The sequence below is a fragment of the Cervus canadensis genome, chromosome 12 (genome assembly GCF_019320065.1).
Source record: "Cervus canadensis isolate Bull #8, Minnesota chromosome 12, ASM1932006v1, whole genome shotgun sequence".
Taxonomy (NCBI): domain Eukaryota; kingdom Metazoa; phylum Chordata; class Mammalia; order Artiodactyla; family Cervidae; genus Cervus; species Cervus canadensis.
In genome coordinates, this window is record NC_057397.1 from 54,830,008 (window position 1) to 54,857,077 (window position 27,070).

At 39.9% G+C, this 27,070-nt stretch overlaps 1 protein-coding gene across 11 annotated transcripts in view; it reads right to left on the reverse strand.

Annotated features, from left to right (window-relative positions):
* The window catches only part of OXR1 (oxidation resistance 1), a 486,852-nt gene that overhangs the window by 73,604 nt on the left and 386,178 nt on the right, over positions 1-27,070 (reverse strand). For 2 of the 11 annotated variants that reach the window (XM_043483382.1, XM_043483379.1), the window contains exon 1: positions 10,110-10,461. The exons of 8 other annotated variants lie outside the window; for them this stretch is intronic. In XM_043483382.1, the coding sequence (XP_043339317.1) occupies positions 10,110-10,308 (199 nt within the window). In that variant the 5' untranslated portion in view covers positions 10,309-10,461. Of the gene's footprint in view, positions 1-10,109; positions 10,462-27,070 lie in introns of those variants that run through there. One more of the 11 variants, XM_043483386.1, reaches the window with a different exon arrangement.

The window sequence follows — 27,070 nt, forward strand, 5'->3', positions numbered from 1 at the left end:
TTAATGCTTGCTTCTGCCAAACACCTGAGGACACTAGCAACACCAAATCTTATTAATGCAGTTACAGGAATGATGATTTAAAGCCAAGTTACCATCCTATGAGTTTTCCTCTATTCCTACAGCATTTTGGGGGTCCTAAGTAAGAGTAGTTCATTCCTCTGCTGTGGTAGGTCTTGTACTGTGTCCCTGTTCCCTTATACCAACAGGCTGCCAACAGCAACTCTTAATCTCTGAGCTGCTGTTTCTGGAATTAATACTTCCCCCCCTGGGGAAAAAAGCAATCCCAAATTGGAGCTGCTCTTCCTTCAGGCTCTGTCCTCACTCAGATCCTAATCTAGTTCTATCAATCAGTTTTCTGATATCCCCAATAAAATTTGTTTTGCTTTGGCCCAGCTATTTATTTATTTACAATAGAAGTATAGGTGATTTATAATGTGTTAGTTTCTCATATATAGCAAAGTGATTCAGTTATACATATATATACACATATTCTTTTCCATTATGGTTTATTATAGAACCATAATTTGTCATAATTTGTCCCTCCCCACACCCCCTTCCCTTTGGTAACCATAAATTTTCTATGTCTGTGAATCTGTTTCTGTCTCGTAAATTAGTTCAGTTGTATCATATTTTAGATTCCACATTTAAGTGATATCATATGGTATTTGGCTTTCTCTGACTTAGTACACTTAGTATGATGATCTCTAGGTCCATCCATGTGGCTGCAAATGGCATTATTTAATTCTCTTTTATGACTGAGTAGTATTCCACTGTGTATATATACCACAACTTTATTCATTCATCTGTCAATGGACATTTCGGTAGCTTCCATGTCTTGGCTATTGTAAATAGTGCTGCAATGAACAACGAGGTGCACGTATCCTTTTGAACCATGTTTTTCTCTGGATGTATTCTCAGGAGTGGGATTGCTGAATAATAAAGTAACTCGATTTTCAGTTTTCTAAGGAATCTCCATACTGTTTTCCATAATGGCTGTAACAATTTACATTTCCACCAACAGTGTAGGAGTTCCCTTTTCTCCACAAACCCCCCGGGACTTATTAATTGTAGACTTTTTAATGATTGGTCCAGTTTTTTCAATTGTTCTTAGCAGGACAGTCTGAATTATCTAGCTTGCTATTATTCCCAGACTGAGAAGTCCAAAGAGATTTTTAAGCAGAATTGGCAAAGCAGTATCAGACCATTAAATTAAAAATAATTTTGGTAATAGAATGGGAAAGGCAAACTAGAATAAAGCAAGCCTGAAAAACCAACGATGAATCCTGTATGAAGTCTCATTTTAATATATTAAAAGACTCCTAATATAACTGAAAATTGTAATTTTGGCTGTAGTTACTAATACAAATTTGATGATTTGAAAATATTGATCTGGGAGTCAATATTTTCATACGATAATACAGATTTTAAACTTTCAAAATATCTTCTAAACTAAGAAAGATACACTGAGAATTGCTTTTCTAATTAACTGATTCCATCTATAAGTTAGTTAAGTTGCTCAGTCGTGTCCGACTCTTTGCAACCCCATGGATGGTAGCCCACCAGGCTCCTCCGTCCATGGGATTCTCCAGGCAAGAATACTGGAGTGGGTTGCCATTTCCTTCTCCGGGGGATCTTCCCAATCCAGGGATAGAACCCAGGTCTCCCACATTGCAGGTAGATTTTTTAACCTCTGAGCCACCAGGGAAGCCCTATAGTGCAGTAGTATCGAAAACTATGCCTATGTTTTCAACCTTTCACTTGCTACTGACTCCTTATCCACAGTCAAAACAAAAAAAAATTTTTTTTTAAATCGCTCAGTTTTTCTTCAACTTTGTACCCATCCTGCTCTAGATACCAGCCTTTCTGTTTCTTTTCATAGTTGAACTTTTAGAAATAAGAGTCTACTCTCACTGTCTTTACTCCATCAAGAGATTTCACAATATACTGCAATGGTTTCTGTCTTCCCAGTTCCCTAAACCTGCAAAGGAGACCAAACTAAGGGGAAAATCAGATGAGCTTTGTCTATTTTATTTGCTCTTTATGAAGCACCAAACTAAGTCCTTAATGCTCACCTTTCCTTTTATTTGGTAACATCTCAAGTCCCTTGGTCTCTAACACATTTGCTGTTCCTCTTTAATGCTCCTTTCCTCTACCTAGTCAAAGAGTTTTTGTGTGTGGCCCACTTCTTATGTGAAAAGTTTCATGATACAGAATGCTACTGTTGTTATTTAGTTGTGTCTGATTCTTTTGGGACCCCATGGATTGGAGCCCACCAGGCTCCTCTGTTCATGGGATTTCTCAGGCAAGAATACTGGAGCAGGTTGCCATTTCCTTCTCCAGGGATATTCCAGACCCAGGAATTGAACCCCCATCTCCTGCATTGCAGGTGGATTCTTCACTGCTGAGCCACTGGGGAACTTCCATATAGAGTGCTAATAGAGCCTTGCTATTTAAAATTATGTTCTAAGGATCAGCAGCACTGGCATCACCTGGGAGCTTACTGTGAACACAGAATCTCAGGTTTCATTCCAGAACTACTGATTCACACTGGCATGCACAATAAATTTGAGAAGCACTGTTAATAGAGCTTTTGAAAGGATCAAGCTTGCAGACTGAGTTACTGACAGAAGAAACAGGCTTCTTTACAACTTCCCACTCATGACAGTAACACTAGCATCTTCAAACGTCTGTCAAACTAATTGTTTAATAGTCATTGTGATAGATTACTACCGTTACTAAATATCCATCCTGTATCTCCCTGGGGAGGAAAAGAAAATACACTGTACCATCCCACTGATGTCAGGCATGAATAGAAACCATAAGTCTTTTGGGCAGAAGTGTTAAGATCTAACATTATACTTCTTAGCTCTTTTTTCCTTCTATCTTAAGACCAGGGCTGTTCCATATAGTGGCTACTCCCTAAAAGGCTATTACACATACACATACCTGTGCACACACATCTAGCCATTCCTGTTTCTGCTCCTCGTTAAATTACAGTGCTTGGAAAAGAAAATTTCTCCAGGAACTCATACGCAAGGAGCAAATCACCGACTAGGGGAAAAAGAAAACAGCCTAGCTTGCTTAAGACACAAGAATGAGATTATACCAAGGGTATCAAAATAAAAACTCTAGGAATGATCAAAGGATCTAACAGGGAGTACTGAACAATTATGTAGTGGGAAAAATTGCAAATATAATGTAATAAATACCAGGAACTGGAGAGAAGAAATATGGGAGATGAAACGTTCAAATCACCTAAGAGTTAAACAAACCTCACCTAAAACTGAAACAAGAATGTAATAATACCAACCTCTTAATATTTTTGCAAATTCTGCTTCACTTTAGACACACTATTTAGGAAATACTTTCTTAAGGCAAATAAATATTATCTTTTAGTCACTCTTTCCTTCTAATCATCCATTCATCATTTTATACGTAAGTATACATAGAACTGGAGAAGCAACCCACTCCAGTATTCTTGCCTAGAGAATTTCATGGACAGAGGAGCCTGGTGGGCTACAGTCCATGGGGTCCCAGAGAGTCGGACATCACTGAGCAACTAACACACACACATACATAAAATAGATCTGAACAATAACATCTACCCTAAAATTATTGTCATCACTAGATACTGGATTAGAGGTAGCTTTTAAACTTTAATTTTTGTTATGTATGACTTCATAGTTAGCACGCATCAGTTTTAGCAAAGTTTAGAATCCAGCACCCACCTCTCAGTTAAGACAAACCATCAGATAACTGCATATCTGAATTAATTGTTTTGGCCCTACATGGAATTGTTTTTTACAGTCTTGCATTTTGTTGTTATAACACTGAACTACATTAAGTAATGCTGTTAAAAAAAAAAAGTTTTGAAATTAGAACCTGTATTTACTATAAAGATGATGAGGATATTTTTTGCTATGTTAAGAGCTGCATGAGGATTTTTTCTGTTTATTCTATCAGTAAAAGTCATGTTTCTTTTACCTAAGCAACAGGTTTATCTTTACCTTAGTGACACTGTGATTTATGGCTGATCACATTTCCCTTTTTTCTCTGATTGCTAGAAATCAAAGGCAAAATTTGGGCCTTTCTCTAATACATTAATCTGACCTTAAAATATGCCCTTTTTGTATGAATATTCATTCATTCAACAAAATGTATTGAGTCTCAATGTAAGTTTGCTGGTGGCCATCTAGGGAGTTTTTATGCACAGAAGACTATTTGCAATTACTTTACAATTAATGTTTTATTTATTGAAGTGCAAATATAAAAATTGAGTTTTCCCTTAAGTCTTTAACTATGTCAGTGTGTTATATTTACAAAACTAGTAAATCTTAACATACTTTCTAAGATGCTATCAATAGTTAATCAACTCAGAAAACAAACTAGATATCCTTAAATAATCCCATTTATAAACTAGAGTAATTAAATTCTCTCATCTATACTAAAAGGCACTTATAAATCTACTATATTTTATTGTAAACACTTTAATTCCCTCTATAACAAGAAAACCTTTCTAAACTCTTTTAACTCTAGTAAATACATTACAATGAAGTTTTAAATATAATGAAAAGTTCTCTTTGGTATTCATTTTCAATTAGATTCTTAGACTAATTTACATGCATTCTAAGAGGCCTAATTCTCTGAAATATAACAAATATTTTAAAGACCAAATATATTAATTATTCCTAAGCGTAATACAAAATACTAAATATTTAACAAATTTCATCATTTCTATACTTACTTCTGACCTTAACATGAACAAATCTTAACGTACCCACTAAAAAAAGCAGTGATTCTCAAAGTGTGGTCCCCAAATTAGCAGCATCAGCATTACTTGAGTTGTTGGAAATGCAAATTATGGGGTCTGGCTCACAAGTATTGAATCAGAAAATCTAGAGGAGGGGTCCAACATTTTCAACAAGCCTTTGGGTGATGCTGAGGAACACTGAAGTTTGAGACTTACTGCTTTATTGTAGCCTGAAATACTCAGAGGCAGTTCTGTCCCAAAACACAGGTAAGTCTTGAGTTCAGCCATCCTGTGAGATGAGCAGCAATTCTAAAATGGGCAAATCTACTTTACTCGTGAGAACCAATGGAATAAGGGAACACTGTTATGACTTCAAACTTCATCAGAGTTACTATCAGAGCAGACTGAGGCTGTTTATCTAGAAGAGATTCTTTCCCCACCTCACACCTTAGGAAATGAGACTAAGACTGCAGACATCTAGGATTATCCTCTTCCATGAATGACCAGTACTCTTAATTAACAGTTACCCTAACAATTGGGCTTCCTTGGTGGCTCAGATGGTAAAGTGCCTGTCTGCAATGCAGGAGACCTGGGTTTGATCCCTGGGTTGGGAGGAATCCCTGGAGAAGGAAATAGCAGCTCACTCCAGCAGTCTTGCCTGGAAAATCCCATGGACAGAGGAGGCTGGTAGGCTACAGTCCACAGGGTACCAATGTGTCGGATACAACTGAGTGACTCCACTTTCTAACAAGTGGTACTACAAATCCTTTACAGGCATTTGGTCTTCCCTGGGTTCAAGCTAAACTATTATCTAACTCTTTCAGACAATGTGCATCTCAATTTCCAACCTGAAATGTATCAAAATTTTCTTACATCTTCCTTGGAGTTTGTATTTTCAGCTCAGTCATTTAGTATTTTTCTGACTCTAAAGAAATTTCAATGACAATCCATCTTATCCTCTACCTACATTGTTTTAACTTTAACAACAAATGAGAGAATCTTGCATTCTGCTCAAGCTTTTTTCTTGTCTGACCTAACTCTTAGAAATAGAAAGATAACACTCAAATGGATTTTGTCTCTCTCATTTCTCTGCCTGGCCAAGTTTCTTAATCAGGAAAATGGGTTAATAATAGTACTTAGCTTATTAGGATTAAGCAAAAATATTTGCTAGTAGCTGCCCCATATGAAGTGTTCTCAGCTGCTCTAATTGTCATTTTCCCAAAAGATATTGTTTTATTAACAAATGATAAAAGTAAATGAAAAGAAACTTTAAATATGAGTTCAGATGTACATATTTAAAGTATACTGTCACCAAGTGGGACAATAGAGTTGCCATAACAGGGAAGTTTATGATAAAACCTATATTACAATTAAGTTGGAACTCTAAATATTTATATCTAGAGCCCCACTGTTCACGGGGTTCTCAAGACAAGAATGTTAAAGTGGTTTGTCATTCCCTTCACCAGCGCACCACGTTTTGTCAGAATTCTTCACCATGACCTGTCCGTCTTGGGCGGCCTTACATAGCATGGCTCATGGTTTCATTTAGTTATACAAGGCTGTGATCCATGTGATCATTTGGGTTAGTTTTCTGTGACTGTGGTTTTCTTTCTGTCTGCCCTCTGATGAATGAGGATAAGAAGCTTGTGTGAGCTTCCTGATGGGAGGCACTGGCAGTGGGGAAAACGGGGTCTTGCTCTGGTGGGCAGGGCCATGCTCATTAAATATTTAACTTTCTGCTGACGTGTGGGGCTGTGCGCGCTCCCAGCAGTTTGGCCTGAGGCGACCCAATCTTGGAGTTTGCAAACCCTATGGCAGGCTACAGGCTCTAGGGCAGGGGTAATGGTGACCTCCTCCAAGAGGACTTAGGCAAGCACACCATGCCTCCCAGGACTGCTGCTGTCAGTGCCCCTGGCCCCAAGGCAGGCCACTGTCAGCCCACGCCTCAGCCAGGCTCCCACTCACTCACAGGCAAGTCTGGCTCAATCTCTTGTGGGGTCACTGCTTTTTTCTCCTGGGCTCTGGTGCACATAAGGTTTTGTTTGTGCCCTCCAAAAGTCTCTGTTTCCCCAGTCCTGTGAAAGTTCTGTAATCAAATTCCACAGACCTTCCAAACCAGATTCCCTGAATATTCATTGGAAGGATTGATGCTGAAGCTGAAGCTCCAATACTCTGGCCACCTAATACAAAGAGGTGACTCACTGGAAAAGATCCTGATGCTGGGAAAGACTGAGGGCAGAAGAAGGGGGTGACAGAGGATGAGATGGTTAGATAGCATCATCAACTCAATGGACATGAGTGTGAGCCAACTCCAGGAGATAGACAGTAAAGGACAGGGAAGCCTGGCGTGCTGCAGTCTGCAGGGTCACAGAGCTGGAGACAACTAAGCAACTGAACAACAACAACTAAACACTAAAAAAAAATTTTGTTTTACTTACTTATAACTATGTGATCTAGTAAACTAAACTGACTAAACTGACTATAGTGATGCCTTGAGCTATGCTCAAGGCCTAAAAAATTTTTTTGAATCATAAAATAATTTACTCTTTGCTTATGTGCATGCTAAGTCACCTCAGTAGTGTTCGACTCTTTGCAATCCTATAGACTGCAGCTTGCCAGGCTCCTTTGTCCATGGGGATTCTCCAGGCAAGAATACTGGAGTGGGTTGCCATGCCCTCCTCCAGGAGATCTTCCCAATGCAGGGATCGAACCCATGCTTCCTGCAGCTCCAGTACTGTAGGCAGATTCTTTACCACTAAGCCAACAGGAAAGTCTAATTTACTCTTTTAGCAGGAACAAAAATGGCGTCATACGGTGTTTTCTTTGTAATTGTTATTAACTACAGCAATGGTTCGATAAGCTCCTTAATGTGTCTAAGTCCCAATTATGGTTTTCCATAGAGGAGACTATAATGCTGGAGTCAGCAAACACTATAAAATGTAAGACCAAAAGCAGACACCTTGGAGAGGAGAAAGACATTAGTAACAGTAACAGTCAGGTAAGTCGTCTGTTCAGGTCAGGTAAGTCGTCTGTTCACGCAAAGAGTAAAATCAGAAACAGATGACCAAAGTTCTATTAGGCCCATCCTTCAATGGTAAAACTATTTTACCATCATCATTACTGAACATGAAATGGTGACGGATAAGGTCACTAACAAATGGAGTCCTGGAATACAGCCAATCTACAAGTGCGGAAGTGTCTGCACAAGATATACTGCTACAACACACAGGATACTTCAAAGAACTGAAGGAAGAGTAACGAACAACAGAGAACTTAAGCAGCTGCTATAAAAATCTAAAATAAGGATAGTCACAAGCAAAAAGAGTAGAGGAAATCCTTAAAACAGACTAACAGATACTCATTCCAAAGGACACAAATGCAAGGAAAATCCTACAGCCAAAGCCAAAAAAATAGAGCTCTCGTTTTAAGCAAAGGTTGAACTAAAAATTAATGAAGAACCATTTACTTTTTACCTGCATACATACATGTTGCCTCTCAAAAAAATTAATTTAGAAAGCTGTACTTATTCAAGAACCGGAGGGGGCGATCAAATTATTGCTGGAACACTCATTTCTTGAACTATCTTCAGAACTCTGTAGGCATAACTGTATAGACTTACAATGTTTTTAACCCCAAATGCTACTTTGTAGCTTTACTTCCCAACATGTTCACTAATCCTGCTCCAAATGAAAAAAAGAGCACTGGAGTTGATAACCTTTTAGCCCATCTAAGCAACCTCATTTACAAATAAGAAAATATAGGCCCAAAGAGCAAGTAATTTTCACAAACTCTTTCAGCAAGTTAATGGTAGGAAGTACCTACCCACCTGACTGTGGTCAGAACTGTGACATCACACGGTCTCTCTAACTTGTATCAGAGACTAGGGGGCACCATGAATATTAAAGACTGGGCCATGAGTACACATGCCAGCTTCACCAGAAGAGGACTTTGTATAATACTCTGAAGCTGTAACTCTGAAAGAGAGTCTGATACATTAATAGCAGTGTGCTCAATAAATGTCTCTGAATCAATGAATCAGATGTATATGTTTGGGCTTATTTATAAAAATATTCACCATATCCTTTCCTGGTTAAGTTACCCCACATATTCTTCATCTGCCTAGAGGCTGGTCACATTTCAATTGTTTTCAATAAGTCAACTGAGGTCTTACACACACAAACAAATCTTTTATTCAAACACTTTAAAGTTCCAGGCCTCATCCCCGGTCCCCCTTTAAGAGGATTCTGCACCTGGTTAATGTTCTTCAAAGCAGAAACCAAGTACATACCCTTTCGTTTTTCTCATTTCATAAACAGGAGTTGTGAAGAAAAGATTTTATGTAAAGTGAAGAAAAGTTAACAAAAGGGACCATGCTAAAAATTACATTTTAATATTTAAGTTTCTTCAAAGCTTAAACTACACTTACAGAGATCAACAGATGTCCTCATTGGTTCACTGCTTTAAAATAAATCGTAGGATGTGGGGTTGTGGATAAATTTTATATTCTCTGTACTTTTCTCTATTTCCTAAACACTCTAACGCTCATATAACTTACTCTCTTAATACCAAAATGCGTATCAGAGCAGATAACAAGAATAAAATATGACCACGAGAGGTCTAACGAAGCCAACGACATTGAAGAAGTTACCATATGCATGAAGCCAATACCGCTTCAGTAAGGGCTTTAAAAAATTTCGTAAGATATCAGTACCATGTCATTACGATTGCTTTTTTTTTTTCTTTTAAGAATAGTACAACTCCACTATGACGAAAGAAAACACGACAGGCGGTAGAGATGACAACTGAGAAATTTGTTACGTTCTGCTCCCTCAAGACAACACACAGCCTTTCAAAATACACGATACAAAAATCCACTGGGTTCCTGTGTACGTTACGCATTTTCTTTTTCAAAGTCGTATCAAGTAAGCGTTGATGTTAATTCTCACACATGTCACATAAAAACAATGACCCAGCCCAAACCCAAGCCAGACAAGGCGTTCTTAACGATCCCCTGGGAGGAAAAACACGTCATAACTGATTCAATATTCACCTCCCAGTGGGAGGGAAAAACTTCAGAGCTTCTACCCTTGAAACAGTTGGCGCGGTAAAGAAAGTCGGGTCCCGGTGCAGAAAAGCAGGAAGAGCAGGGCAGGAAGAGACGCGACGCAGCCCCGAAGAGGTCTTCCGCCCCCAGCGCAGAGCGAGCGCTCGGTCTCCTCGCCCCCCGCCCCGGCACACCTGCCAACGCTGGCCCGGCCCGCGCCCCCTCGGGCGGCGCCCACCCCGCCGCCGTCCCCCGCTACCCCCCTGTCCTCAGCCCGAGTCGGCCGCGCGGGACGCGAAGGAAGGCTGGGCTCACCGGGTCCCTCCGGGCTGGACGGCGCCGGGGGCCGGTGGGGCGGGGACCCGCACCCGGGGTCCCCCTGGGCGGGCTCCCTCAGGTAATCCTCGAAGCGCACCTGACGGGCTTCGCCGCCACCCCCGAAGCCCCACAGGCGGTTGGCTGTGCCCCGCAGAAGGCGCCCACTCTTCCCCGTGAACGTGGTCAGGTAGTCCATCCTGCCACGGGGGGCAGGAGCCCTGGAGGAGGCCGACGGTTTCTGCCGCGACGGCCGCCACTCGGTGCGCGCCCGCCCGCGCGTCCGACCCGACAGCGGCGGGGGGGGGGGCGGCGGCTCCTCACGCCTCCGGGGAGGCGGGGATGGGGGAGGGGACGGCCGCCGCTCGGCCCGGGGCGACCATCAGGGAACCCTGCGGCGGGGGAGTAGGAGCGGAACGAAAGTTTTGAAAAGTTTTTGCCGTTGCTTCCCAACGCCGATTCGGGGCCAAACTTAGCTTGGAAAGTAGACACATACTTCCTGGAACAGAGGCCGCGGCGAAAAGCGGCGGCCTTTTAGCAAGCCCATCGGGGCCTGTCCGCTCCCCCCGCCGGGCCTGGCCCCAATGGAGCCGGCCCGCCCCGCCCTGCCCTGCCCCGCCCCTCCCCGGCCCGACCCGACCGAACTTTCAGGCCGCTGGGGGAGAGCTGGGGCGGGCGTTTCCCGACCCGAGGGCCGAAGGGACGTAGAGGTGGCTCTGCGGAGGCTTTGCTGGTTTTTGAGCAAAGCTTGGGGCCTGGGAGGGCAGCGTCCAAAAGTTTCTGTCCGTCAAGAAGTTTCAGTGAGTTCATGTGTGTTAGGGGGAGGGGCACGAATCCACTGGAAACTTTGCAGTTTGAAATTTGGGGGAGGGAGGCCGAGTGGGTGAGAGGAAGGAGAGGTTGGTTTTAAGGTCGTAGTTAACACAAAACAGCCCAGATTAAGATCTTCCTAAGGAAGCATTATTGAGACCATCTTCGTAAAATAAAGCATCAGTCGTCACGCTCGAAGTTCACTATGGCATTAGGAACTGATGTTAAAGAGTTTGACATTCCATGACTGGTCCTGTAAGACAAGGTAATTAGGGCTTTAATGTGCATCTTTATCCTTTAAGGAAAGAAAGAGCAGTGACATTTGACGGGCATTTAGTACCCAATTTTTTGTCTCCTGTGAGAGCTGGTTATTCTCTTCCTTTTACGTCTGTTTGAAGGATCTTTAACGAAGTGGGCTTCCCAGGTGGCACTAGTGGTAAAGAACCCGCCTGCCAGTGCAGGAGACAAAAGAGAAGTAGGTTTGATCCCCTGAAAGAGGGCAGGGCAACTCACTCCAGTATTCTTGCCTGGAAAATCGCATGGACAGAGGAGTCTGGTGGGCTACACATAGTCCATAGGGTTGCAAAGAGTCGGACACGACTGAAGCCACTTGGGAGACATGGCTCTTATTTTTTCCCATTCATTAAATAAAGCTTTCTTGGAATTACCAATTTATTAATGTATTTGAAGAAAGGGCTTGAATTAGAAAGTTGGAGAGCTAATCATACCAAACAATGGAGTCCAGAAAACATCTTTCAGGAACTTAGGCGTTTTGCCAAAACCATTGAAGATTATCCTCCGAGCCGCACACCCCTGCCCCATTTTCAATTATTTGACTGGTCTTTTTCTTACTGTCACCATTTTCAGCCTAATAAGTTGAACAGACTGCACTATTCTAACATCAGCATCACTTTTATGCTTGGTTAAATGGACAGAATGTCTGGGATATACCGCAGAGTGTAATTCAGTGTTTCTGACTAAGGACCCAGGCATGTGGATATCCAGCAACCATCCATGTGTTCAGATGTGGTGCTTGGGAAAGCACTGCTCTGGACTTCCTTCTCTGTACCTCCTAGGAACGCATCTGGTAGAGCAGTAAGTGGCTCCCAGTTTTTCTGAGATTTCCATTTGATAAGGAAACACGAAGTTTAGCACCACTTCCAAGATCTTAGGCTGAGTAAGCTTTAAAACTTGAATTTCAGTGACTTAAGTCTAATCCTGATTAACTAAACTGAAATAATTTTATTTTTCTAAAATACATATTACATATTCCCATTTGCCATTTATTTTGTGATAATCATATGCAAATCAGTGACTGAGTTTTTTATACCTGATTAAATCTGCACTTTTATCTCTAACCTTAGCAAGAACCTGTACTCTACCAGTTCAAACACTGGTTTACAAGCAGTTAACTTGTTTTGTGTTTTTTTTTTTTCCTGCTTCGGTTTCATAGAAACCTAGAGCTCCAGATAAAAACTTTGATGATTAAGTGCTTTACAAGTTTTTATTTAAACTCAGCCAAGCCCTAATGTCTCTAAAATCCATCTATTCATTTCATCAGCTTTCCTTTTTAATTCTTTACATTTGTTGTCTGAGCTGTCACTATTCTCCTGAAGTTACCAAATTCATTACTCAAACATGTTACTTGGTCTTCTATATGACTCAAAATAATAGGCCATGAAATATAAACACTCTCACTTTTCTTCCCCTTTTCTTTGTAATCTACAGCAAGCTCATCTCCATACATTGCCTCAGAAGGAAGGAAGTCCTTGCTCTTGTCCATGCCTTTCCTTCTCTAAATTAATTCCTGACCTTAGTCTGTTATTGTCTATGACTTGCCAGCCTTATTATTCCTTTGTGCTTTTCTATTTTTTCTCTCTCCACTCTGGTTCCTTCCTCCTTATCCTACCTGTATCATCCACAAATATTCCTCTCATGCTTTAAAAAAAAAAACACCAAAAAATGGCCTTCCTTATATATCATGCCTGACTCTTCCAGCAAACCTTTGCCTTATTTTTAAAATAACTTTACTGGCATATGATTTTACAAACCATATAATTCATCTGTTAAAAGTGTACACTTCACTGGTTGTTAGTGTATTTAGACAGTTGTTAAATCATCCCAAATCTAATTTTTGAATATTTCTATCATGGACACAACTTAGTGATTGAACAACAACAAAAATCACCTCCCAAAGAAACTTCTTATCCTTTGTAGTACTCTCCATTCTCACCACAGGCTTAGACAACAACTAATCTACTTTCTGTCTCAATGGATTTGCCTTTTATAAACATTTCACATGAACTGAATCATACAATATGTGGTCTTTGGTGTTTGACTTCTTTCAATTAGCCTAATGTTTCTGAGGCTTATTCATGTTGTAACATGTATTAGTAAGTCATTTCTTTTTATTGCCAAATAATATAGGAATAGATATTTATCCATTTATAAGTTGATGGACGTTTGGATTATTCCCACTTTTTAGCTTTTATGAGTAATGTTGCTGTGAACATCTATAAATTTTTTTGTGGACATATATTCTCATTTCTCTCTATACCTGAGGTTGAATTGCTGGATTTTTTTTTTTAATAACGTCTAAGTTTAAGGTATACAATGTGATAATTTGATAGGAGTATATATAGTAAATATTGCAAAATGATTACCACAGTAGGGTTAATTAATATTTCCATAAACTCATATAATTACCTTCTTGGTATAGTTGTTAGGAGAACATTTAAGAGTTACTCTCTTAGCAACTCTCTTCAACTATATAATACAATTTTGTTAACTGCAGTCACCATGTTATATGTTAGATCCCTCACAAGTTATTCAACTTAAAATTGGAAATGTAGGGGCTTCCCTGGTGGCTCAGTGGTAAAGAAATCTGCCTGCCAATGCAGGAGACAACTGGTTCAGTTCCTGGTCTGGGAAGATCCCACAGGCCGCCTCGGAGCAACTAAGTCCCTGCACCACAATTACTGAGCCTGTGCTCTGGAGCCCGGGAGTGCACCTACTGAGCCCACGTGCTGCAACTACCGAAGCCCAAGTGCCCGAGAGCCTGTGCTCCGCAACAAGAGAAGCCACCACAATGAGAAGCCCACGCACTGCAACTAGAAAGTAGCCCCTGCTCGCTGCAACTAGAGAAATCCCACGCAGTAATAAAGACCCAGAACAGCCAAAAAATCAATCAATAAATAAGATTTAAAGAAAAAAAAATTGGAAATGTATGCCATTTGAGCAACATCTCACCATTTCCCCCATCCTCCAGACCCTGACAACCACTATTCTACTCTGCTTCTGTGAGTACAATTTTTTAGGTTCCACATGTGAGATCATATAGTACACAAGCTGTCTTTGTCTGACATTTTAGCCAGCATACTGCCCTTAAGGTCCATCCATGTTATTACAAATAATATTTCATTTTCATGGCTGAATAATATTTCTTGGTGTATCTAAACCTCATCATCTTTATCCATTCATCCAATGATGGATATTTAGGTTGTACCCAGGTCTTAGCTATTGTGAATAAAGCTGCAGTGAACATGAGGGTGCAGATATCTCTTTGAGATAATGATTTCATTTCCTACGGATATATACCCAGTAGTGGGATTGATGGATCCTATGGTAGGTCTATTTCTAATTTTTTGTGGAACCTCCATACTGTTTTCCATAGTGGCTGTACCAGTATATACACACCAACAGTGCATGAGGGTTCCCTTTTCATCACATCCTTGCTAACACTTAATCTCCTACCTTTTTGATAACAGCCATTCTAATAGGTATGAAGTGATCTTATTGTGGTTTTGATTTGCATTTCCCTGATGACTAGTGATGTTGAGGATGTTTTCACATAACTGTTGACCATTTGTATGTCTTCTTTGGAAAAGTGTCTATTCAGATCCTCTGCCCAGTTTTTAATTCAAATGTTGGTTTTTTGCTATTGAGTTTTATGAGTTCCATATATATTTTAGATATTAACCCCTTTCAGATAAGTGGTTTGCAAATAATCTTCTCCCATTTCTTAGGTTGGCTTTTTATTTTGTTGATTATTTCTTTTCTGTGATGCAGTCCCTCTGGGTTATTTTCATTTTTGTTGCCTGTACTTTTGGTGTCATATCCAAAAATTCACTGCCAAGATCAGTGTCAAGAAACATTTTCCCTCTGTTTTCTTTTAGGAGTTTTATGGTCTTTTAGGTCTCACACTTGAATTTTTAATTTGCTTCAAGTTAATTTTTGTATATTTTGTATGATAAACATAGAATTTCATTCTTTTGCATGTGAATACCCAGTTTCCCCAGCAACATTTATTCTTGGCTCCACTGTCAAATATTAGTTGATGGTATATGCATGGTTTATTTTTATTTCTGGGTTCTTGATTCTGTTTCATATGAATATACCATATGTGTCTGTTTCTATGCCAGTATTCCACCATTGTTTTTTTTTTTTTAATTAGAGGATAACTGATTTACAATGTTGTATTGGTTTCTGCCGCACAACATGAATCAGCTCTGTGTGCTTGCTCAGTCACTCAGTCCTATCCAACTCTTTGTGACCCCCTGGACTATAGCCCACCAGGTTCCTCTTTCCATGGAATTGTCTAGGCAAGAATACTGGAGTGGGTTGCCATTTCCTTCTCCAGGGGATCTTTCTGACTCAGGGATCGAACCCGTGTTTCCTGCATCTCCTATATCAGCAGGTGTATGCTTTACCACTGAGCCAGCTTGGAAGCTATAAGTATACATATATCCCCTCCCTCTTAAATCTTCCTGCCACCCTCCCCCCCCTCCTTAATCCTAGCCCTCTAGGCCATCATAGAGCAGTGAGCTGAGCTCCCTGTGCGGTACCGCTGCTTCCCACTGGCTGTTTATTTCACACATGGTAGTGTATATGTATCAATGTTACTCTCTCAATTCGTCCTATCCTCTCCTTCCTCCACTATGTCCACAAGTCTGTTCTCTACGTCTGCATCTCTATTCCTGCCCTGCATAGGTTCATCAGTATCCACTGTTTTGATTACTATGACTTTGTAATAAATTTGAAATCAGGAAGTGTGATGTGCATCAGTTTTGTTCCTCTTTCTCAGGTGCTTTGATGGTTTGGGGTCTTCTGCAGCTCCATATGAATTTTAGCATTGCCTGTCCTATTTCTATGAAAAATTCCATTGGAATTTTGATAGGGATTGCACTGAATATATAGAACACTTTGGGTAGTATGGACATTTTTAACAATATTACAATCCATGAACATAGGCTACCTTTCCATTTATTTGTGTCTTATTCAACTTCTTTCATCAGTGTCTTGTAGTTTTCAAAGTAAGAGATCTTTCACCACCTTGGCTAAATTTATTCCTAAGTATTTTATTGTTTCCGATGCTATTGTGAATGGGATGATGTTCTTTCTTTTTCAAATAGTTCATTTTTAGTATATATGAATACAACTGATTTTCTCTGTCGATTCGTATCCTACAACTTTATGAAATCTGTTTGTTAGTTCTAGCAGTACTTTTACTGGAGTCATTTTAAGATTTTCTGTATACAATATCATATCATCTGTAACTTTACTTCTTCCTTTCCAATTTGGCTGCTTTTTATTTCTTTGTCTTGCCTCAGTGCTCTGGCTGAAACTGCCAGTACTATGTGGTTGAATAAGAGTGGTGACTGTGGGCATCCTTGTTTTCTTCCTGATCTTAGAGGAAAAGCTTTCAACCTTTCATCTCTGAGTGTGATTTTAGCTGTGTCTTATCATATATATACCCCTTATTTTAAGGTATGTTCCTTCTATACCCAATTTATTGGGAGTTTTTGTCACAGAAGGATATTGAGTTTTGTCAAATGCTTTTTCTGCATCTATTGAGATGATCGTATGAGTTTAGTTCTTCACTATACTGATGTAATGTGTAAGATTTATTGAGTTGCATATTTTGAACCATCCTTCCATTCTAGGAATAAGTCCCACTTGATCGTGGTGTATGATTCTTTTAATGTGCTGCTGAATTCTGTTTACTAGTATTTTGTTAAAAAAATTTTACATCTATATTCATCAGCAATATTGTCCTGTAGTTTTCTTTTCTTGTAGAGTCCTTATCTGGCTTTGGTATTAGGGTAATGCTGGCCTCATAAAGTGAATTTAAGAGAATTCCATCCTCTTCAATTTTTTTGGAAGAGTTTGAGAAGGACTGATGTTAATGTTTCTTTAAATGTTTGGCAGAATTCACCAGTGAAATCATCTGGTCCTGGACCTTTCTTTTTGGGGATGTTTTTTATTATGGGTCCAAACCTCTTACATTATTTCTCTCTTAAGATTTTCTATTACATTATGATTAAGTTTTAGGTTAAAGTTTTCTAGACATTTACCTGTTTTTCCTAAGTTATCTGATTTGTTGGTATGTAAAATTTTTCATAGTAGTCTCTTACAAACTTTTTTATTTGTATGTTATTAGTTGTTTTACTTTAGACTATATTAGAAATAATTTCCCTAACTCTGCTTTGCATTTTTTTAAAGGTATTAGAAAAATGTGAAAAAGAAGCCGACTATGGCCATCTACCCTGCTCCCTACCCTGGGCCTTTGAAGGGTGCTGAGCAGGCTCTTCAACCAACACAGGCACAAAAAGCGTTTAATGAATGAAGTCAACAAAGACTGGTTAGAAGCCACTCTGTGCTTACTCTGCTGGTTGTCTGGGAGTTAAGGAAGGAGAGGGTGGAGAGAAGATTCTTAAGACACACAAAGAAAGGTACAACAGCTTTGTTAAGACTCTCAAATTGAGCTGGTCCTACCACATACTGCATGATACATAAATGCATGCATTTATATTTGCTCATTAAACCCTACATCTTGTGTGACATGAGATCTCTCAGTTTTTAGTTTCTCCCTTCTTTAATCATCTCCAGCACTGCAGCTGGGTAATCTCAATCTACAGATCTAACTGTTGCCTTTCCTCTAATTTAAAAAAAAAAAAAACCCACAAAAAACTCCTGTTCACAGCAGGAGCATCCTGCTGATAATGAGAATCAGCTGTGGAACATTTTTTAAAAATTCAGATTTCCCAACAATACCCCCAGAGAACCTGATTCCAGGATTGTAGGGTGGGTCTCAGGAACCTCATTTTTTTTTATTATGAGCCATGTTTGAGATCTGCTCCTTATATTATAGTTCTTTCAAGTGTTTTGCATATTTAGTTCATGCAAATCACACATTTACTTCTGAACTAGGACCACAAGATTAGTTTTGACAAACACTGAGCCACTGAGCAGAAGTGACATGTTTTATACTCACATGTGTAAAGAAACAGCCTCTATTTAAAGGACTCAATTTTCTACACTCCACATGCCTCTACCTCTGCCTCGGCAGCCAAGGGTACTACCTGCTTCAGATGGCATGTGGTGAGATGGTGGCACCATCTCCAACAACCGGGATCGAGAAACTGTGCGGATCAGAGTCCCTCCCCCCAACTTCAATCTAAATTGGACATGCAATATGAGTGAGAAATAAATCAAGAAATAAACACTTTTACAGTAAGCCACTGAAGTTTAGGGATTCATTTGGCACCATAGTATAAGCTTAGCCAACTTGACTGATACAAGGGTTTGTAAATGCTTAATTTACACTGATTTTTATCATGCCTTCCAAGTTAATATACAAAAGACTACCTGATTTACATTGTGAAGTTCACGTATCTGTTTTTCAGGCCTTTCTTGGCATTTTTATATTCTGACAAGTATTCTCAGGTTCCAAGATTATGTATTAATTTACCATTTAAATAATGTATATGAATAAGGACTTTCTTGACATTTTGCAACCAAAAGCAAGCAAACAAACCAAGCACAATGAGTAGAATGGTGAGGTATGTGTGTGCCAAGTCATGTCTGCCTCTGTGCAATCCCATGGACTGCAGCCCTCCAGGCTCCTCTGTCCATGGGATTATCTAGGCAAGAATACTGGAGTGGATTGCCATGCCCTTCTCCAGGGCCTCTTCTGAACCTAGGAATCGAAACCACGTATCTTATGCCTCCTGCACTGACAAGCCAGTTCTTTACCAGTAGCGCCACGTGGGAAGCCCAAATGGTGAGGTAGTGATGCTAAAAAGAACCCATCAATCATCCATCACTCCCAATTTAAAACTTTAGTTTAAAAAAAAACAAACAAACTTTAGTTTCATCCATATCAGCCTAATTCTCTCAATAAATGTTTTTATGATCAGAAAATATTATAAATTTGAATTTGTAAACCACATGTATGATCATGTGTGTATGTGCTTAGTTGCTCAGTTGTGTCCAACTCTTGGCGACCCCATGGACTGCAGCCCTCAGGCTCCTCTGTCCATGGGGATTTTCCAGGCTAGAATATTGGAGTGGGTTGCCATTTCCTTCTCCAGGGGATCTTCCCGACCCAGGGATCGAACCCAGTTCTCCCACATTGCAGGCAGATTCTTTCCTGTCTGAACCACCAGAGAAGCCCATGTATGATCATAACATGCCATTTTCATGTTTATATATTGGTTTTAGGTAAAACTATATTTTAAAAAGTTCGAAAAGAATTGCTTTTAGAGCTATAAAGAGTAAGTCTCAATTCTCTTTCACATGCTGCCCTGAATTTAGTAATAGCAACCTTGTCAGACTTGAGAGAGACCTTGGTGTTAATCTAGTTTCACCTCTTATCTTCATTGATTTGTTAGCTAAGGCCCGAGAAGTCAAGTGAGTCTGTCAAGGTCACATACTTGGGTAAGAACAGAGCCAGAAAATCTCAGGGCTTTCCTACAGTGAGAGCTGCCACATGAAGTTCTCCTTCTCTGACCTGAGCAATTAATTGTGACTCTCAATTCACTCAAACTTTCCCATAAACTGTTTTCCAATGTGAAAACTAGATCAAACTATTTACTTTTGAGATGCAGATTTCTTATCTATAAAATATCAAATAATACGTTGTAGCTCTATTTTGACTAGTAAGACTATCATACTGTTCAGACCCATACTCTTGGACCCACTGTCCCTTGACCTTAAGTAAACAAACTAAAATTTATTGTCTTCAGAGTTCAGTCTATGTACTTCTAGATCAGGGTTCAGTAAAGTATGGCTTGTGGATCAAATAAAGCCTGATACCTATTTTTATCAGTGCAGTTTTATTGGAATACAACCACACCAGTCCATGTATGTATTGTCCATAGCTGCTTTTATGTCACGACAGCAGAGATGACTAGTTGTGACCGAGACCTTATGACCCAAAAGCCCCCGGATGTATTCCCATGCTGTTTTCGGAAAACTTCTGCTCACCTATGTTCTAGGTTACTGAGATCATTTTGAAACTACTCTTGATTATTTCACTGAAATATCATTCCATTATCTCTTTCCCTGAGCCAACTACAAATTTATCTCTATTGAAGTTGTTCACAAAAATATTTGGGACTTGGGCAGGCGAAGTCCCAGGGCACAAACACAAGAGAATGCCTTCATGGTTGACAGTCATTACCACTCACTGGACACAATCATCTGAAGAAGTATGAATACACTACCTGAGGCCATCACCCAGTTTTCATTTGTCAGCTATGTCATGTAACTGTTAAATGCTTTTCTAATTAGAAGATGAGGTACAACTCCAAGTGATCACTGTTTTTCCCTTCCCAGTGGGCTTCAAACGAACTTTGTGATTTCTGTATCTTTCAACTCCACTTTAGCCCCATCTTTTGAAATCTGATTTCTTCATCTAATTATACTTTTCTGGCAGATCTCCTACTACTCAGATAGAGACTGGTTATCTGTCAACAAATATGATTATTCTTCAGAGCTTCCTTTTTGATCTCGGTGCCCAAGTGACTGAGTTCTAGCCAATGCAAGGATTGCAAAAGTGATCTGTGCTTCTTCCAGACCTGGCCCACAAGGGCATCCCACTGATGACCCTCATGGTCCTTTCCTTTCACAGCCTGGAAGCAGATGAACACAAAGACCCGAGAAGCCATTTGTTAAAGATGATCATGAGATAGAAACCATGAGATGAAAGGAAGCTGGGTCCCTGAATCTTCTCTTAGAGGGGAGCCACCCACTACTGAGGAACATCAGTTTCAGACTTGAACAAGAAATAAACTTGTATTTAAGCCACTATCTATGTTTTGAGGTTTGTTTGTTATAAAAGGGAGGGTAATTTTCAAAAGTTCTCTATCATTCTCATCATATTACTACCACAGGCTCTATGACTGCATATCCAAATATCCTCATAATCCAGTTTTCTGGACAAAGAGGTTACAAGTCATGCAAAGTGGATGTAAGAGGTCTTTCACTATATCCTCACCTACCTTTGCCTAAATTTCCATGTCACAGTTTTGTTTTGTATTTTCTAGTAGTTCGTTCATTTAAAAAAAAAAATTAATGCCCAGAGGTTTGTGAACTGATTCAATCATTGAACAGATGTGGTGCCCCCAACGAGGCACCAAGGAAGTGCTAAACCGGACAGATGAACTTCTGCTTCTGGTAGTTCCTGATTGGTATTCTTAAAGAACTCAGTAAAGACTGCTGAGACAGTTTCCTCAGCTATCACACTGGGATAGCAAAGGTGACCTAGTGTCTAATGAAAACAATGTTAGTTCATGACATTTGACACAGGCCTGACATATGATCAGTGCTCTGTTGGGACAGAAGAAAACTTTCCTCTACCCTTCTAGGTTCCCCTGTCTAGACTAAGAATTAAATTGACGTGTAGCTCATTCATTCTCTCTCTTTTTTTTTTTTGCGGGGGGTGGGAGTGGGAGGGCTGCATGTGGGATCCCAGTTCCCCAACTAGGTATCAAACCCATGCCCCCTGCATTGGGAGCACAGAGTCTTAACCACTGGACTGCCAGGGAAGTCTTGCACATTCATTTTTAATTGAGAAAAGCAAAGCGAAATAGGTGCAGTTGTTCTGTCTGTTAATAGTTCAGCAATGTACATCTTCCGCAAGAAGACAGCCTCACACTTCCTTCTTATTTTCCTTTATTTTAGGAGTTCCTTTTCACAGAGTGATGCTAGTTGGCTGGTTCCTTTAGTGTTTTGGAAAACTCACTCTGGGTTTTAACCTTTTTGACACTCTTCACAGTTTTGGGCCACCCTTTTTTCTTGGTTAACATACCCTTCCTACTCATCTCTTTCAGCATCTAAGTTGAGAGACCATGGTAAGTCACTGAGTTCTCCCCATTTTGCTTTCTCAATAAGATTAGTTATGACTTTGATTTTTTGGAATGCTACCATCTTTCCTCTCTTTAGTTCTAATCTTTGGCATTTAATTAAAATGTCTTATTTATTATCTGTCTGGTCAGGGAAGTTCCACATGCTGTGTGTTGTGGCCAAAAAAAATTTATCTATTTGCTGTTGCTATTGTTGGGCTTCCCCGGTGGCTCAGGTGGTAAAGAATCCACCTGTCAATGCAGGAGACTGGGGTTTGATCCTGGGTTGGGGAGATGCCCTGGAGAAGGAAATGGCAACTCACTCCAGTATTCTTGCTTGAAGAATTCCATGGATGGAGGAGCCTGATGGGTTCCTGATGAGTCCAGGGGGTTGCAAAGAGACATAACTGAGAAACTTTCAGTCTTCCTAGTGGCATTCAACAAGGACAGGGACTCCCTTCACTGCTGAGAACAAGGCCCAGCACATAGTAGGCACTCAGGTATTGTATCTGTTGAATGAATGGATGAGTGAAATCATGTTCATCTTTTCTCTAAATTTGATCCCAACTCACTCTTCTGTAACTCAAGAAACAGATGTAATTAAGTCTAGCTTATTCCTTCTCTTCATTATTAAGGAGTACCAACTATCCAACTCTATTCTCTCAAATTGCGGTTCTCAGCCTTGCCTACACATTTTAGGGCTCCTGTGGTTCTTCGGAAATCCCAGTGCTCAGGCCACACTCCAGATCAGTGAAACCCAAATCTCTTAGAGATGGGATACAGACCTTAGGAGGGACACTTGCTAGGTAACTGCAGTGTGTAGCCAAGATTAAGAATCACTGCTGGGCTCCTGTGTTTCTGTAACACAGTCTTCTTTCCTGTTAGTGAAAATTAAGTCGAGAAACCAGTAATGATTATGACATCATCTTGTGAGGGATCCTGAGGTAATAATAATGAACATTTATCAATTGCTTACTATGCTAGGCATCGTACTAAGGATTTTTCTTATATTATTTCCTTTGATCTCAAGTCCTCCCTGAGAGGAACGATAACTAGCCCCACTTTGTAAACAAGGTTACTGGTAACCTCAGGGAGATAAAACAAAGTTCTCTCTTTCATGGGCGAACACACTCCCAGTAGTGTTACTAGATAAAATACAGGTTATTGTTTAGTCACTAAGTTGTGACTGACTCTTTTGAGACCCCACGGACTGACTGTAGCCCACCAGGTTCCTCTGTCCATGGGATTTCCCAGGCAAGAATACTAGAGTGGGTTGCCATTCCCTTCTCCAGAGGATCTTACCGACCCAGGGATCAAGCCCATGTGTCCTGCGTTGGCAGGCGGATTCTTTACTGCTGAGCCACCAGGGAAGCCCTCAAATACAGGACTCCCAGTTAAATTTGAATCTCAGATAAAGTACACATAATTTTTTAATAAAATTCTATACCAAATTTTTCATGGGACATACTCATACCCAAAAGTCATTTGCTGTTCATCAGAAATTCAAATTTACCTGGGTGTCCTCTCAATCTGGTGACCCCACCTCCAGGGAACATTTAGCTATGTTTGGAGATATTTTTGGTTGTCAAATGGAGGGTGTGTTCCTGGCATATAAGTAGGTTGAGGCCAAGGATGGTGCTTAAGATCTTACAATGTTCAAGACAGCTCCCACAAAAAAAGAGTCATCCAGCTTTAAATGCCAATAGTACCCAGGTGGAGAAACCCAGATCTAATAGATGGTGGGAAAGATAATTGCATTATGCCTCTGGCAACTTTTATAGTTTGTCCGAGACAGCCTTATCTCATCCTCTGCCTAGCTAAGTTTAAGATTCTTTTATATTTGCATTTTAGTATGTTGTGCCTAGGGATAGCATGCTTCTATGGATCCTGATACCTCTTCAGGATCAGGCTATGGCCACTTGCTGCGATATCTTTCTGTGCTTTCTCTTTCAGCCCCACATTTTTACTTACTGTTTCAAAATCTATGTGGTCCCAACTAAGATGCCTACTTGCTGAAGTCCTCTTTGCACCAATTTGACTTAGCTGCAGTTAGCAGAGAGAAATCTGAGACTGAAAGAAAGGTGTGATAAAAAAACCCAGATGGCAAAGGGACAAGAGAGATGCATGCAAAACAGTTTATCGTTAACAGAAAGATACTTCGGTAGAAAACAAATTTGTATGTTGTGAACACCATTAGCATGAATGGCAAGTATTTGATAACTTCTAAAGAAAAGACCGTGATGCTGGGAAAGATTAAAGCAGGAGGAGAAGGGGACAACAGAGGACAAAATGGTTGGATGGCATCACCGACTCAATGGACATGAGTTTGAGCAAGCTCTGGGAGATGATTAAGGACAGGGAAGTCTGGCATGCTGCAGTCCGTGGGGTTATGAAGAGTCAGACACGACTGAGCGACTAAACAACGACAAAGGTGTGCTATCTACAGGTGTTTTTTCAAAACTTCAGCAAAAGAACACTGAAATGAATTTCCCTCAGTGATTTTACAGAACATGCATTTATGAGCTTGTCATGAAAAAAATCTAAGTCAATTTATAGTATGCATACATTCTAATTTGATTTTGGAATCTTAAAAAGCATGCTGGGTATTCTTTCAAGCACTGTGGCCAAACATAGGTTGTATTTGGTACAAAGTTTTAACTATTTCTTAAACATTGAACCATGTGCCAGAATTTGAATTTCAAAAGATTTGTCTTTTTCAGGTGTAAGTTTAATACACTCACTTTAGGGTGTTTCTAAAAATTGATTTGCAAGGTAACAGATGTCAACTTTATGCCACCAAAGGTTAGGGTTTGAGTTACTTCCCAAAGTAAAAATCACTTGCTATTCAGACTTTATACATATATATATATATATATATATATGTGTGTGTGTGTATATATGTACACTTATTTTTATTATTTCTAAATAGAGGACTACTATGTTTTAAAATCATCACACTCACTTTATTTCTCCAAAAAAAAAGAGACCATGAGTTTGGATAATATAAAGAGTTCTATCCAAAGGTTCTCTTATCCTAAGGTCTTGACAAGGATTATCTGCATTAGCTAAAAATAATAATAATTATCACAATAGTCTAATATACATATGCACTTAGTTGAAATACACATACACACATATATACAATGAAGTATAATTGGCTCTTAATAAACATGAATTCTTTCTGCTGCTCAAAATTTAATATTGAATGTTTATAAGATATGTGTTTGGTGTTTCTGGACACACTTTATGTGTCTGTTTCTGAAACTATTAGTTGACTGTCTATGTTAATTTGACTTTACTACTCCACTCTCTTCTGGTTCATTTCATAAATATCCTAAAGAGCTACATCAATTCTTCAATAGAAGGCATCAACTGACAGTTTACACACCAGAACTCTTTGAACTCCTTGCCCCAAAATCCTCATCTTATTCTATCAATTCTAAACTATCATGCTAAAAAAAAAAAAGCTATCATGCTAAGATCCTTACCCAGTCCTAACCAAGTTGTTACATGGAAAGACCTGCTTTAAATTTGAAAATCTCAAAAATCTCAACTATTACTCCCCTAGTCTTCTCCGCCACCCCAACACAAGGCACTTCAAAGGCTCTGTTGAGTTCCTCTACCACAACAAACTCAGCTTTGTCTTACAAAAAGGTAGCTTTAGGTATATTTCAGGGAGCCAACTTTTGACATTAGATTATGAATTCCTAAAGGGCTTCCCAGGTAATGCTAGTGGTAAAGAACCTGCCTGCCAATGCTATAGATATAAGAGATGTGGATTCAATCCCTGGGTCAGGAAAATCCCCTGGAGGAGGCAATGGCAACCCATTCCAGCATTCTTGCCTGGAGAATCTCATGGATAGAGGAGCCTGGAGGACTACAGTCCATAGGATCGCAAAGAGTTGGACATGACTGAAGTGACAGCACACACATGAATTCCCAAAAGGTTGTGTCTAATGTCTCACTAATCTTATCTGCAGTTTTTTTACAGGGTTCCTCTGGGCAGGTGGTATCAAAATTTTATCTTTAGACCACCAGCAGCAGCAGCATCTAGGATCTTGTAAGAAATAAAAATTCTCAGGCTTAACCTCAGCTCCATCAGAGGATTGGTGGAACCCAGCAATCTGTTTTAACTAGCTCTCCAGGGGATCCTGATGTACTCTTAAGTTGCAGAACTACTGTAGATCATAGCAGGTGGTCAATACACAAGAATGTGATGAGTGTCAGGGGAATTATGGTAATTCCCAGTTAAAGTAGATAAAGTTACAATATCGCTTTTTGGAGGAAGTGACAACGGGTACTTGAAGGATTGGTAAAAATAGTAGAATGTAGTTAACTGTGGCTGAATAAAGTAGGGTTTAAGGGTACTGGGCCAGAGGACAGAAAATGGAAAGAGGCTGAAGCTAAATTGTGAACATCTAAGAAATGTGGATCTCTTTGTGATTATAGTTGAGGGTCACTGATAGTCACAATGCACTTAGGGATACAGTATGTTACGGGGAAAATAATTCTGTGCTTCAGTGGAAAGCTATGCAGTGTCTAGAGTATACTCTTCTGGATTATCTGATTTTGATTCTATGGAAGCAGATTTACAACTCTGTAAAGTGTAAAAGCTGATAGCTATGCAAAATTATTCTTGTCTATAAACAAAGACATTCTTGTTTTGCAAGTTCTGTCCAAGAGACTTTGAATTGACTTTCTTCAGCAACAGTGGAAGAGTGTGTCCCCATCTGCACACACATTCCAATAAGCCATTTTTATGTCTATTTGGATCCTCCTTTAAGTTGGTTGTAACATCTTTTTGTAACATCTTACTGCTTCTTTAATTAAAGAGTTAAATGAAGTATTTAACATGTTCATTTTTATATTGGTCTCGATGTTACCTTTTTGAGGGGGAAATTATCCTTAAATAGTACTCTCTGCCTGGAGGAGGGCATGGCAACCGACTCCAGTATCCTTGCCTAGAGGAATATCCCCATGGACAGAAAAGCCTGGTGAGCTACAGTCGATGGGGTTGGGTTGCAA